Raw genomic sequence first — 15429 nt, 5'->3', positions numbered from 1 at the left:
AAATTAATCGCTTTCTGGGCGAGAATAATCGTTAGGTCCTCCGCTGTAGTATTCTGTCGTACCAAATTCTTCCTATTTTGTTATTGCCACAGTGCTTACCATTGAACACCATTGTCTATGAACTTCATAATGCTTAAAGCTCTTTCCAATGAAAATTCCAGCCTTGGGGAATGCTGCACACACGTGGCTGCACTGTTATTTAGTGTTGAGGCAAGTGTGCAGTATGGCCTCAACGACCCATCCTGTACCGACATTGCCTCTAAATGGATTGAGGCATCAAAGGGAGGCAAAGTAAGTTTTCGTTTTTATTCTGTCACGTAGAGGGTTTTCAGACTAGTACGTGAGCATTCAACTCTTTGTAGGCAGCACCAGTCTCCGACATCCAATTTTTCAAGCCGAAAATAGGCCATGCACCACCTGAAGTCAATGAAACACATGACATGAAGGTAAGAAACTCGGACTGTTTTTGGTGCACAAGGAACAGAATTGAATCATGATCTAACAGCTGAAAAGGCCACCAGTGTTTACCCTGCTGCAAAGAATCATACGGAATTGCAGTCCTGTTTTGCAAGAAATTGCACCAAACACTTTGCTCCTGTCATCCCTCACAGACAGTGAGGACACCGACTCCGCTCCTGAGACGACTACCCAAGACCCTGCACATTCAGCTAGGCGACAGCAACTCTCTGTGGAACTGCCTCTTCGTGAAATTTATAAGAACACCGACTTGGAGACGGACAAAAAAGTGCAGCTGACAGTTGAATGTTGCTGTGAAATTGAGGAAGCAACTCGTGACCAAGCAAAATCACCGAGATGGCTCAAAGAACGTAAAGGCAGGATCACTGCCTCTTTACTGCACCGTGTTGCATCATGCAGCACTGGAGCAGCCAGCCTTGTTACAGAAATAATGGGATACATAAAAACACCTCAAGTTGCCAGCTTACGGCGGGGCTTTGAAATGGAGAAAAAAGCTAAGCAGGCATTCAGAGAGCTCGAGTCGCCAAAACACGCGGACTTCAATGTTAGAGAATGTGGTCTCGTTGTTGCAGGAAACACGCCTTTTATTGGTGCATCTCCAGACGGTATAGTGTCCTGTGCATGCTGTGCGCAATCAGTGCTAGAGATAAAATGTCCTGCATCAATGAAAGGTGCTTCGCTGACAAAGGGTGGTATTAAACTGGTGTACTTAAATGAAAACCTGCAGCTCAGGCATAATCATGCACATTATATGTAAGTGTAGGCCCAAATGGCCCTCACTGGGCTGCGTCAAGCGTATTTTGTGGTTTTCACAGGATCTTCATTGACGACAGAAGTCATAGCTTTTGACGAGAGCTTTTGGGCACATGCTAAAGTCAAGGCAGAACATTTTTTTTTCAGTAACATATTCCCAGAGCTGCAGTCAATGCGTATCTTCAAACAGATTGAACGTGCAAAGGAAACGTGTCATTGCAATGGCAGCAAATCGGGAAACATTGTTGAATGCTCTTTCTGCCAGGCAACATTTCACCTGAAGTGTGTAAAACTTAGACGTACACCTCGGCAGTGGGCGTGCGCCAATTGCCAAGGTATTGGTTGCACTGATGACAAGTAAGCACAGTGTTAGTTTTTTGCACTGTTCCTCTCAAGTGTTAGGATAAATATTAGGATTTCCACATGGCATTGAACCACTGTCCAACAACATATTTAGTTCAACAAAATTACTCCTAAAAACTAAGTATACATTACCAAATATTTTTAGAATATTTTAAATGTCATTAAATTAGAACTTACTGCTGGTTGAAAGCAATCATATATTGCTATTCGTTTTTTCATCATTTATGCACTAACTCATGGCTTCAAGTTTGAGTGCTGCTTGGTTTATCTGTGGGACAGCCTCACTCCTGTGCTTGAGGTTTGGCACACACATTAACTTATTTTCTTTAGGTTTTTTTTTCGTGAATATTGTCATGCCTGAAGGAAAGTGAATATGTTGTATTTTAGTCAAAAGTAATCAGTAATTTTATACCTAATTCATCACATCACTCATTACACAAAATTTTATTTTAATTACTGTAACTTCATTACTGCCAAGTCTTCTGCTGTGTTCTTTGAAGCCAAAGTGATGTGTGAAATTCTGAATACCAGGTGTACTACACTGTGTCTGCAATTTTGTTGTGAAATGTATCTGTTCCAAAGCGAAAGTTTTGAGACTATTGCATACTTCAACTTCTTGGTTTGGCAGACAGTTAATGCAGCAGAGAAAGTGTACAATAAATGTCATTTGTAATGACTATGCAGAATAATGCACATGAGCACGTGCTGGTTCGCTACCGTGTTGTTTCTGTCCACTATATTGCACAGCACCATACACTTTCATACCACATAGTAGCTACGAACCACGTACACGATTACAGATCTTGACGATCGGGGTTTGAAGCTTAACTAATGCGCTACATACAACCACCACTTTGTCGATGGTTGCGAAGCTCTTGTCACCAGTTCTCCTCACAAAGTTCAGAGGCAGCACAGTTTGAAAAATCCTGAAAACTTTCAATCTTTGGATGGCTCTTTCGACATGAATGCGTACGCGTGAAAGTTTTCTAGATGTTGTCACCTCAGCACCTGGTAGCTGGGCACGATTTTTGGTTAGTGACGGCATCAGCAGCAAACATTTCCTTGCATCGAAATCCTCTGTCCACCAGGAAAACGTCCCCTTCCTTGACCTTTTCTAGAAGAACCACTACACAAAGTGACTTCTTTATCTGATGCCCTTCCTCACTACCCTTTTGACACAAAGCTTATGGCTCCTGAAGGCGTGATCACGATAAGAAGCTTCACCGTATTGTGGTGCTTGTAGCTGGAGTATGTGTGGCTCCTCGCAGTCATTACCGTAGGCCTCTGTATAAATATCTCCGTGCAGTCTATGATTCCTGTCAGACCATCAAACAGAGTGTCCAGAAATGCTGCTGGCCGATTTGCTTGCAGTGTTTGTCGAGATGGCCAGACAATGAATCGCTTCATGTTGGTTGCCAAAAAATCCAGCCACATGTGAAAAATGTCACTGACAGTGCTGTTTGAAACATCAAATCTGCACGCCAGGTCTTGCGTAAGGAGGCCTAAGCGTAACCTCATCAGGACAAGGATTGTGTTTCGGGATCAAGGCATGTAGCACACGGTTGCCATGTTGACAGCACTAACTGCAAAAATACTGAGAACATAGCTGCAGACACAAACCCTGTATAAAACTTCACAGTTTTCGTTGTCTGCATGACCATATCTCTTGTTATAACAGGAAGGTTTACTGGTTGGTTCTCAAGCGCAACAATTTTTTCATTTGCTGCAGACAGATCTTGCTCTAGGCAAGTCGAGCGCTGCCTGATTGCTTCATTTTCTTCAATGAAGCGTGACACGTCTTGCATGCTGAGATCGGTTTGTGTCTCCATATAATATTGCAAGTCTTTACAATGCAGACATTTGAAGTTGCAGGTGAGGCAGGGTGGCAGGCATCTGGTGCTGAATTACTTGTATCTAGCTCAGTAGTGGACGCCACTGGTCCATAATCAAATCCGCTTGGCCCAGGAGCACATGCAGCAGGTGTGCACACTTGCTTTAGTGCTTCTTTTAGTTCAGCACGTTCAAACCTGGCCATTTTCTGGGTGACATTTCCTGAAGCACGATAAGGAAAAATAGATGGTACGTAGTCTGGATGAGTCTGTTCAGACGAGGGTCGACCTATGAAAGAAAAAAAGAATCTCAGTGTGATTTGAAATGAAAACAATATTTAAAGGTAAACATATTTGACAGAGATTTGTCTGGCTGAGTAAAATTATACGAATAAACAGACTCTCCAGCCAAGTTTACTCTTTAGCTTCTTGTCTACAGTTCAAGACAATGGCAGAGAGAGAGAAAATTTAGGAGGTGGAGAGGTCAGTCAGCATTATTACGCTCTGGCCTGCTACTCTGCACAGGGAGCAAAGGGAGAAAAAAGAGTGACGAAGTATGATTATGGGGGACAGTACGAAGTGATGCGTATATCTAATAACCATGTAACACAGTTGGTTTTCTACAGTCTAGTGTCCATTGCAGTGGGCTTAATAAAGTGTATAACTGCTCTGGTGGCGTATGTTGACACTGTCTCATTGCACATTGCGTGCGAAATACAACTTTCACTTTGTGTTACCATTTCAATGCCTGCCAGCATTGAAGCCAGCGTCTTCCATTGTGACTCGTACAGTGGGCAGTCACAAAACAGGTGTGCTTATGTATCACAAACTTGGAAGCGTTCAAAGTTAGGGAGGAAAGGACAATAAGGATGCTTTGATAAAAGTAGATTATCAGATAGGGCACATACAAGCAATTAAGTAGCAAGATTTTCCAGGCCATAAGAAATTACATGTGCACAAGGTCGTTTGGTCTACCTGCAGCAGTTGCATTTTAATGACGTTTTATCGTGAGAAGCACACACAGCGTGGTAGGTTGAGCACTGTATTGAAGCCCATCCAGTCTTTATTTTTCTTGCCGTTCAGAACCACGCAGATACTAATGAAGTTACAGCGACTTGCGTGACCGATTGCTTGTCGTCAGTTGTGCGGGCCTCAAATTAGGACAGCACAATGAGATAGGTTAACGCACAGCAAGCCACTGTGCTCAACGATTCGGCCATGTAGGTTTGCGTTCCATGGAATAGCTGTTTTCAGGGCTTAGCGTGTGCTACGAGTCGTGTATCGCATGTTCATTTGGACCCCCGAGTGTTCTAAACGTCCGCCGAAATTAAATGACACTGGCGGTTTCGGATTCCGCAGCCGCTGAAATGAGGTCGCCGCGTACGGGATCAACCACGCGATCCCGAAAGCAGCGTGGAACGCCTGAACTACAGTGCCAGTTATGCGCGCAAAGGTTAAAAAAATACCAAAACAATTTAGCTTTGGCGAACAGATTCTCGAGTCCCTGTCGCGGCAAGGCTGGTCTCGAAAATGACGAGAAAAGACGCTTCGGTTCAGCACTAAGCGAGCATAACAAGTGCCACTCTACGACGCCACACAAATGCAAAAAAAAAAAAAAGTGTGACCTTACGAGGCTCCATTGCTAGATGCGATAAAGGAACGGGCGAATGCGGACGTTACGATAGGTTACCGACACCGTTCAGTCGCGCCAACGAGAACACACTACGGCGATCATCATAAAATTGTTTCTCACCTTGAACGAAGTGAGCAGAACAAACATGCGAACTTTTTGCGGGCAGGCACTTGTCCCGCCGCACAGCTGCGATCCAGGCATTTCTTCGCTCGGGGTCCGTAGGGAACCTAAAAGCGCGCACTTCAGAAAGTAGGTTTGTTCCCGGCCGCAAGCTACAGCCTGGCACACAGCAGCATGGACTACGTCGTGATGGTGTCACAGGAGATATTTTAGCCGCTGAAAACATAGTGCAACGAGCAAAACAGAGATACCCGCACGGCACAAGCAACACGCGAGCTGAGAACAACCACCGACGAGTGCACGCCAATGCTTGCCTATAGGGAGGCCGGAAGTTTCTTGGGAGCACATCCGGTTTGCGGCGCGTCGGCACGCCCTGGCAACCGTGGTGGTTACGAGCCAGCGAAAAGGCCTATAGGGCCTGAAACACTTGTCGTAGGGGGACGTAATTCCCGCCTACTGGCACGGTATACCAGTGCGGCTCAGCCGAAGATGTCAATAGTCTTGCATGCACCGGGGCTGCCGAAACCGAAGCCTCTCGATCAGACCGATGCATTGTGAAACCGATATACTGAAATCTTTTTTACTGTGTTCATCTCGAAGCCTATGAACTGTCACGAACTGCCTTTGTCAGGCTCGTTTGCTTTTTAGCCCTTGCCCCTGCAGTCAGCTCCGCTTTCTGCTTACTGTAAACAAAGTACTAGATATAGAGCCTGCCAACCATCCAACTAATGCAGATGATATTCGTGCTTAAAATATACTTGTGGGCTAGTTGGTTGGTCATGTTCACGATAAACGGCAGCGCACACCGGGTTCAGACAGATTCACAAAACACGAAAAAAGGACGACACCAGCGCTGACTTCAACTGATCTTTATTGACCACCACAGTTGCTTAAATAGCATCTTGTTGCGCATGCGTGTAGCATCTGGCAGAGCAAGTTCAATAGACAATCCCAAGAGCAACTAAACCCAGAAGCCGCCATCAATTCACAAAGCAAGAGCGAAAGGATACCAGGTAGAAAACACGAAAACCACCAAAAACTAAACCACATCACGTGTTAATACCTAAAAACTTCCGCTCTTTTGAAGATAGGGCAACCGATGGGCAGCTAATGCAGTCTTCCCTCAACGGGAAAGGTAAGCGCTGGTGTCCTTTTTTCGTGTTTTGTGTATCTTGTCTTAACCCGGTGTGCGCTGCCGTTTATCGTGAAGATGATATTCAAATGGTTCACCATCCATAACATCAGGAGCACCAAATTTCACATCGTAAGCCGGTACTGAAACTGTATGACATTCACTTCCCCAGATGATAACAGGTAACATTTCACTGCATTTCTAAATTTCATTGGTTTTCTAAAGCATTCTTTTAATTCCAGGTTGTCGTGGTGGGAACAAGAATCTGCACTTTTTCCCATCATGGAAGGCCGCGGGACCGCACGAGAAGGCATTCATATCGCTTGAAACGTACGAAGCTCAACAGTTGACCACAATGTCTACAGTCCACTGCACACATTTCTTCATCCGTTCTGTTTTTCTTTACGTGTTGATTCGAAATGTTCCGCTGACCTTATCGAAGCACTTTTTTCTACCATTAGGCAGCTTAACAGATCGACGGACCTGACAGACGCCCGCGCCGCGCTTTCGCCCCTACAGAAAGTGCTCGGGATGGGAATAATTCATTCACCTCCAAGCGGCAGCACAGAGAAGGATTGATTCCCTTATGCACTTCAAGCATCGTGTTCCACAGCAACAGGTGGACACGCACAAGCGCAGCAAATGCACTCAGAAGTAAACGGCAATCAAGGGACGCCAGGAGACAGTTCACGGCGAAACCTGGTCGAAGTATGACGCAGACGATGCGGCCACATCTCGAGGCTCTGATGACTTGCGCTGAAATTTCTCGCGCAGCGTCCTACAATTGTTCATTGTGCAATAACGCCAGTTGTTCGTGTAAACACGCTCGTGACTGTGCATGGCGAGAGATGTCAGCCCAATGGCGCAAGGCTGCTTTTCCATTACTGCACAATGTAGATGAAAACATTCTTCTCAGTCAACTAGACGGTTTCGCTGTTTGTAAACAAACTTGCGTTCGCCGAACGGTCTGCCCAAGAAGACTTCCGGTGCGGCACTTCCGGTATTCTGGTATTACTTCTGGTTCCATGCAAGTGGATTGAAGTCTCGCGAAAAACTGCAGTAAGCCTCTCCTCAGCATTTGGCTTTGTCCCGATCATTCTACATTAAAAAAAAGTACTAAGACTAACAAGAAGCTTTTGCTGCACCAGTCGGCGAAATTAATGTGTTCAACCCTAAAGTTGGGGCTCCAGTACCCCAGCCAACAACCAGGGCCCAGCAGAATGTGCCAGAGTGGACAGTTGAGCGAGTTCGCAGTTTTTGCTCTCAGCTGATGATGAGCACTGGGGGCAGCATTATTCAATGCACATTACATAATACATCTGCTTTACTTCATTGACTGATACGATAACAGTTTTGATTCCTTTGCGTCCAAGTTATTACAAGTGTTTTCTTGACCCCATGTAGCTCACAAAAAGTGATAATATGCATTACATAGCTTTTTTACATACTGAACAGTGTGCACATATTGCACTGCGTCGTAAACTGGACAGGTGTTTGATAAGTTGACTGAAATTTTCTTTGCCACAGATTAATACTGATTTAACTTTGCAGTCAAATACACAGACAACACTTTTGCTGAGAACAGTGAAGCCACCAATTCAGCTCTCGAGACAGCTGATCACTACCCTGAATTACCAACGAAGCAACTGAAGGTGTCTACCACATTTCTACTAGGCGATATCTACAATGACGCCGACCTAGAGACGGCCAAAGGTATGAAGCATAGTGATTTCCAATGTGTGGGTACAGAAGAAAAAACACGTGGACAATCACAGTCGCCAACATGGCTGGACGAGCGGAAAGGCCGGATAATGCCGTCCATCTTGCATAGGGCGACTGCATACAAGAGTGGGGCTGATGGACTTGTCGCCGAAATAATGGGCAAAGATACAGCATCACGTGTTGCCAACATTCTCTGGGGACTACAGATAAAAAGTGAAGCAAAACTGCCTTCATGAATCATCAACCTTACAAGCATAGTGACTTTATGCTTAGTGAATGTGGTTTACATGTGTTGGCTGAAGTGCCACTTATTGCGGCTTCGCCTGATGCTTTTGTATCCTGCACATGCTGCGAAAAAGCTGTGCTGGAGATTAAGTGCCCTGCATCGCTAACAGCCAGCCCATCTGTAGCGAATTTCAAGAGGCTGAACTATTTCGACGAAAACCTAAAGCCAAGGCATAACTATGCTTCTTATGCCTAGGTTCAGACCCAAGTGGCTGCTTCAGAGCTGCGCAAGGCTTACGTTGTTGTTCTTACCGGGGAATGCTTGACAATAGAGGTTATTTGCTTTGATAAAACATTCTGGGCAGCTAAAGTACAGAAAGCGACTACTTTTTTTTTCAACCATGTATTCCCTGAGCTGCAGTCAGAGAATCTGCAATGAAACAGAAAGCGCAAAAAGGACGTGTGAGTGCCATGGTGCCAAGCCTCGTCGTGTCATTGAATGCTCAGTTTGCAGTACAGCTTTCCACCTGAAGTGCATAAAACTCAAGCGCACATACAAATCGTGGGTGTGCACGAAATGTGTAAATGCCTGTAACGTGTGAAATGTACGCATGAAATGTTCAGCCCCTACTACTGTCTATGAGCTGTCACTGTGCTATGTGTGCTTTACCAAGAAACTTGTCTTACAGGCAGTTTTCTTGTTCGCTACTTTGACTCAGCGACTATAAATCGTTGGGTTTGTGACAATGGTCAGTGTTTGATAGACGGTTTCGCTGCTTCAAAATACATGCCCTGGACGGCTTCCGGTTTTGTCCACCGACGTAGCCTACTAGCATTGGCGGTGTAGAAAAGTCTTGGCGAGTAGCCCGCAGATAGTTAATGCTGTTCTCCCTGTGTTTTGCCATACATTTCAAGTAAGTATTCTTCCAAGCTCTACACAACATTATAAGAGGCACCCTTGAGTTTTAAGCGCCTTCCTTTTATCTGAAAACGCAAAAAGCGACTTTCCTTATTTATGTTGGGTTTTATGGCGCAAAAGCGACTAAGGCTATGCTGCGCTAGACACTTTTAGAGACCTTTGTTTATGGCAGACTCATTTTTAGGCCTACTTTTGTGCTTCTTGATCTAATTATTCAATCATTTTTTTGCAATTCACAGCCATCTGCGAGGTCACATAGTTCTAAAATATTATTTGTGCAAGGTGTTCACAAAATTAAGGCCATTAAGACCAGAGACAGCATGGTCTTCTGGCACTCTTTTTTACTTGTGGGTCGTTGCTGTAGCCATACTAGTATACTGTCTGTGCTCAGTTCTTTTATGCCTCCAATCGAATCGCTTACAATAATGTTTTCATTGATAACGCAGTTCTTAACTCCACGGTTCATTCGATTGATGAAATCATGGCCGAGTGTGCCAATGCATGCAGTGGTGGCGAATTTAGGAGGAAGGGCTGTGTTTTTGGTCTTTCACTGTTGCAAGACATGCGGCCAATTACAAGCCGCACCAATCTCGTACTATGTTGAAAAGACTGAGGAAGTGAGCAGAGAACATCAAGTAGAAAACAGCGCTACGAGACGGGACAAAGAAAGGGCACAAACACAGCGCCGTGTTTTTGCCCTTTCTTTGTCCCGTCTCGTAGCGCTGTTTTCTACTTGAAGTCATGCACCAACCAGCCCAAATCCGTACCCTACTGCAGAGAACATCATTGCTTGTGGCATTTTCGCCGGTTCATCCAGCGATAATTTTGTTATTGGGTGTGATGGTCACCTCAAGATACCTGTTATGTGCTGGCCACCCAAAGGCTTTGGATTTATTCGGAAGAAATGTACGCTCAAGTGATCATGGTAGGAGCTAGCGGCACAAATGGTATCTAATTAGTGCAGGAAAGTAAGTCTCAAGTCGATAATTCATACCAACTAGCTCAACTCCTGCCTACTACAATGCATTTGCTTGCCTTGTGCTGATCAGATGGCAAGGAAGTACAGGAGCTTACGCTGCATGATATTTTTTTTTCATGCTTAACCACTGATATAGTGCATTTCACTACGACTCTGTTACTTTTTTCCCCATTTCATGGCTCCTACATTCTTTTTGCACATGGACTTGAAATCAGCAGGGTTCTACTTTATACACTTATGCTAGCATGACATGCTGCCTCGAAACAGCAAACGTCTCAATCTTTTTTTCAGAACCAATTGGCTTCCATGTAAATGAGACCAGACACTAACCTGTGGATAAACTTGTAGCCTTATGACTTGTTAAGAATGTGCCTTCCAGTGTCGAAACATGTTTTGCAAATAAGTTGCAAATTCATGTAAACTTTTACTGCTTATTACGAACGCTTGGGCTAGTCTAAGCAGATTGGGGTCTTTCATTCCGCTATATTTGTTGGCTATACGTTTAAGTAGCCGCGTGATTTTTGACGTTACATCGTCTAATTTGCATATGGTAATAATGAAGCAACAAGCATTGTGTTAAAATGTGCTTTTTTTTGTAGGACCCCACCAAGATGCACTTAGTGCCTACAGTGACGTACATTGGAAGTTTATTGACGTCACGGGAATTTATTGTGCGTCTGGAGGGAATCGACTTTAAGGAGGAGAGCCTTTTGGCAGCCATTGGCACGCAGATGGCCCTCTATTGGACTATGAGTATTGTTTTCAAAAAGAGAGCCCAACGTACGTTTGATCTCGTATGTCGACTGTTGAAAGTGAAGAGCGGCTTGCGGCCAACGCCGCTCGTTCAAGTGGCTCTAACTACTTTGAGCCAGTGAACAACAGGCAGGCTGCATGCATGCAATAAAGGATTTTTTTTGCACTACATCTGGAATACTATCCTCTACTGGAGCATTAGTGCCACACTTGGCACAACTCGATGAAAATCATGTTCCTCAAAACTTTTTTTTTTCATTTGCATCTGGGAGAGCTTGACTGCTGGTTTCTTTAGGAGCATTCAATGCGAGCAACCTGCATGCTGCTCCGGTGAAGAATGTTGTAAAAGAGTAACTGTCGCTCCCATGGGGATATGAGAAATAATATGCGTTCCTCCCTGCGGGACTAATGGGAAAAAAATAACTTGCTCCATTCAGGAGCATTCAGAAAGAGCAAGCGTCGCTCCCGTGGGAGTATTGACAGAGAACATCCATTCCTCCTTGTAAAGAGTAACCGTCGCTCCCCTGAGAGTATTGAAAAAGATTATCCGTTCCTCGCTTCAAGAGTATTTGGAAGGAGTAAGTGTCACTCCCATAGGAGTATTGACAAAGAGCATCCGTTCCTCCCTTTAGTAGTTTAGGGAAGGAGCAACGGCTGCTCTGTTGAGGAGCAATGGAAAAGGGTAACCGTCGCTCCCCTGAGGGTACTGCAGAAAACTATCCGTTCCTCCCTTCAGGAGTATTAGGAAAGAGTAACCGTTGGTCCCGTGGGAGTACCTAAAAAGACTATCCGTTCCTCCTTTAAGGTGTATTCGGAAAGAGTAACCGTTGCTCCCACGGGAGTATCGGAAAAGACTATATGTTACTCCTTTTAGGAGTACAGGGAAAGAGTAACCCTTGCTCCCATGGGAGTATTAACAAGGAGCATCCGTTGCTCAAGTAACTATTACTCCCTTGAGGAGTATTTGAAAAGAGTATCTGTTACTCCAATCAGTTACTCCCTGAAGGAGTAACTTCTATGGCGGGTAACAGTTCGTCCCGTCGCATTTACTCCAGAATATGAGTAATGGGGGTGGCAGGTCAATTTCTCCGCTAAAGGAGTAACCTCGACCCCTCTTTTCCTCCTTTACTTTTTAGAGATTGCCGTAGTCTTGCTCCAAAAGGGTTGCGCTACGTGCCCCATATCCCCGATCCGTCCAGCCTTTCTTGTCAAGACGCTAAAGCGCTTTGACAAGGAATTCTGGACGGACGGCTCGCATTTTGACGGACGCTAAATGCAAGAGGCCCGTGTATGCATGCGACGCCAACAGTGCACGTTAAAGAACCCCAGGTGGTCGAAACTTCCGGAGCAGTGCACTGTGGCGTGCCTCATGTTCATATCGTGCTCTCGGTACGTGAAGCGCCAGATATTACTACTACACACTGTAAAAAAAACATTTACGAATCTTTTTCCAGTTCTCTGACTTTCAATACATCTGTATGCTGTTTTCTGAGCCCTTAGTGTTAAAAGTCCTGACTTTCAGCCAGTTTGGCACATAGGATGCAGTTAAATACCTTTTAGGACTTGTGGTTTCGGTTTCCACGCCGCCGACTTAAGTGGCCGTGCGCCGCCGCCGACTCAGAACGACCCCCACGCCGCCGCCGGTCGAAACCGCAGTGGCGCACACCTCTAGCAACGCAACGAAAATCTGGGTGCACTAGGGAGCAAGGGCTGCTTGCTAGGGAAACCGCGCACGCGCAGACCATGGTACTACTTTGCTGCGAGCGCGCTCCGCCGGCTAGACTACACTCGCTGTAGTGTTAAGGTAATTTATTTCATTTTATGAGCTCATGTTATACTTAACTATGATATTAGGTTCTACAATCGATTCATGCTAACTTCTGAAAAACAAGCTTCTTGAACGTACTGAGTCTTGCATGTTACATAGTGCAATCCCCATTTTCTGCATACTAATGTGTCAAATCAACCATCCTTGCCTAGTTGATATAATTTGTGCGCGGTTTCCTTACATGATGCCTAAAAGTTTTGTATTTCTCTCTTTTAGTTTCACCTCAGCCATATAGCAGGCTTTCTGGTCACGGTTGCTGAGGACTGCATCGGTTGCCACCAATGCACGAAGAAAATTGGGGCTTCCAGCTCGTCTGGCCTCTCTCTTGCTGTGATATTTAATTTAAACAGGGGAGGGCTTTCATACCCCACGCTTACATTTGTTTTCTTTGTATGCACCCTGGAAAGGGCAGCGGAAGCATTCGCGCCGTTCGCCATATGCAAGATGGAGGCGATGGCACTTTTTGTACAAACAGTGCTTTCAGCAGCGGCTCTGAACCCTGTTTCCAGCTACAAGAGAGCATCGAGAAACCTTCAAGCGACTTGTCCTGCAAAAGTTCAGCCGTCCTTTCTTCAAAAATTACGTGCTTGAAAAAGACCACCAGAAAAAGAAAGGCAAAGAGAGTTGCTGAAAAGCAAGAATCTCCCAAAATTCTGAAAATTGAGATATGTTCATACCATGGCAGAACCCTGCATGTAAACTTTACTGAGTCTTAGCCGAAGTGTAGTATATAATACGCTTGTACATGCATGTATCTGTGTTCTTTTTTTCTTTATCGGAGGCAACCAAAGGTCGATCCAAATACGTCGCGAAGCTTCGGGCGAGAAGCGGTTCAGAACCTATTGCAAGCGACATCGGCAAGGGGAGTTATGAGTGCGGCGATTGAAGCGCGACTACATGCGGAGGGAACAAACACTAATAGCGAAAGACCAAGTTTTATTCAAGGGCGAAGCAGTCTTTCTCTTTTACAAAGAACATATTTATTTCCCCAACAATGATATGTACACTCTAAGAAAAGATCGAGTAAAAAGGGCGTCTTTTTGTCCCACAACAATAATCGTCATCTGGCTTGCTTGCGTTTTCGTTCGTGACCAGAAAGTGCCGGGCGCGCCGCGATAGTGCAAGGAAAGGAAGGCAAAATAAATGACGATTATTGTTGTGGGACAAAAAGACGCCCTTTTTACTCGATATTTTCTTAGAGTGTAGGTGCAATGTGCATAGAATTTAAAACAGTTTAATTATTACAAAAGGAATTGCTTAGCGCCCTCTGATGAAAGGCGCAAGCAATTACTATCCAGTGCAGCCCTTGTGGTGCATGGAAATGCGCTCTCCTAAAGTTTGTCTGCGACGAAACGCCCCTTCATGTGTTGTGGTGTTGCGCACTTGCATGCGTTTTCTAAACTATTGTGGTGAGAATTTAGTTTTTGCTGTGCGCGGGCATGTGAGGTGTTTCATCGTTAGTACAGTGTCCAATGGTCAGCGGGGCGATGCGGGTAACATTTAACGCCGAGCGCTTACCTCGGTATCCGCGGAAACGATGTGCTCTTCAAGGATGCAATAGCAACACACGCACGCCTGGCGACCCATGTCTTCTAGATAAGAATTTGGGGCAACGGTTCGGAGTATTGTGCTCGCTGGCTTTCCATGAATCAGTATTCCTGCGGCCCGGTTTACTTCGTGAACACTCAGGGTCTACTATTATTTCTGTTATCGGTGAGTAGATCGCCAAGTTATCTATCGCACTACAATTCGCATACCTGTATACCTTGATTGTTGGCGGGCCAGTTGGTACATACTGAGCGTGAAACAGCGCGCTGAGACGGGACAGAAAGCGAAAAGCACACGTATACAGCGCAGCGCTGTGTGCTTCTTTTCGCTTTCTGTCCCGTCTCGGCGCGCTGTTCCACGCTCAGTATACGTTACACGCAACGGTAATTTATCGGAGCACAAGGAAAAACATAGTTCACGTAGTGTCTGCGCACTTTTTGTACTTATTACCACACATAGTGGACAGTGTAATAAAACTGCGTCATTGTGACCATTGAATAAAACTGAAATGTCCTAATTTTGGCGTGACTATGCTTCACTTTTAACAAGAAGAAATGATGCCCACAAGCAATATGCGCTTTAAGGAAAGTGCGTATGTGCGAAGCAAATAAGCAACGCTGCATATATGAGAGGTACGCTGATGCTTGCTTTAACCCATCTGCGAAGATTCTACGAACGCCGAATAAAAGTCCCAAGAATAAGTTTCATAGTAACACCAAGATGAATTAAACGGCAGCACACTGACTAGTCATGTGTCGATATTAGTTACGGTGGCGTTGAATTGAAGCGCACTCGTCATGAACTCGACGGCTCGCCTTAGCGATCAGAGGCCTGCGAAAACTATTTTTAGACCAAATTTCTCGCTAGTGCCAACAAAATGACGTCACTTGTTTACCGAACATTACGTCACATCCGCTTTATTTTTTGTTCCGCCGAAAGTCTTCGCTCCTCCCATAGATGGCGCTAAGCCCTATGAGCAGCCAGAGCCGTCGATGGGGAGAGTCTGGCGAATGGGCGGGGCAGTGACGTCGCAGCGCGGCGATGACGCTATTCACGTCACCGACACGCCTCCGCTCCGGCGGCGTCCGCCATATATAGTCTTTCCGCGCGACGGGCGCACGGATGAGGCTATGTACGCGCTGTTCATT

The 15429-nt window shown here is 45.3% G+C and overlaps 1 protein-coding gene across 1 annotated transcript; it reads left to right on the top strand.

The window, feature by feature from the left end:
• Window positions 1-907: 907 nt before the first annotated feature.
• LOC119391789 (uncharacterized) lies at window positions 908-1689 on the top strand. Its single transcript, XM_049415400.1, has 2 exons — window positions 908-1148; window positions 1272-1689. Exons 1-2 carry the CDS (start codon window positions 908-910, stop codon window positions 1589-1591), a joined length of 561 nt encoding a protein of 186 aa, XP_049271357.1. The 3' UTR covers window positions 1592-1689.
• Window positions 1690-15429: the final 13740 nt, after the last annotated feature.

Source organism: Rhipicephalus sanguineus, chromosome 4 (assembly GCF_013339695.2).
Source record: "Rhipicephalus sanguineus isolate Rsan-2018 chromosome 4, BIME_Rsan_1.4, whole genome shotgun sequence".
NCBI classification, from domain to species: domain Eukaryota; kingdom Metazoa; phylum Arthropoda; class Arachnida; order Ixodida; family Ixodidae; genus Rhipicephalus; species Rhipicephalus sanguineus.
The sequence above is the reverse complement of the archived record's forward strand: the minus strand, read 5'-3'. Positions and strand labels throughout refer to the sequence as shown.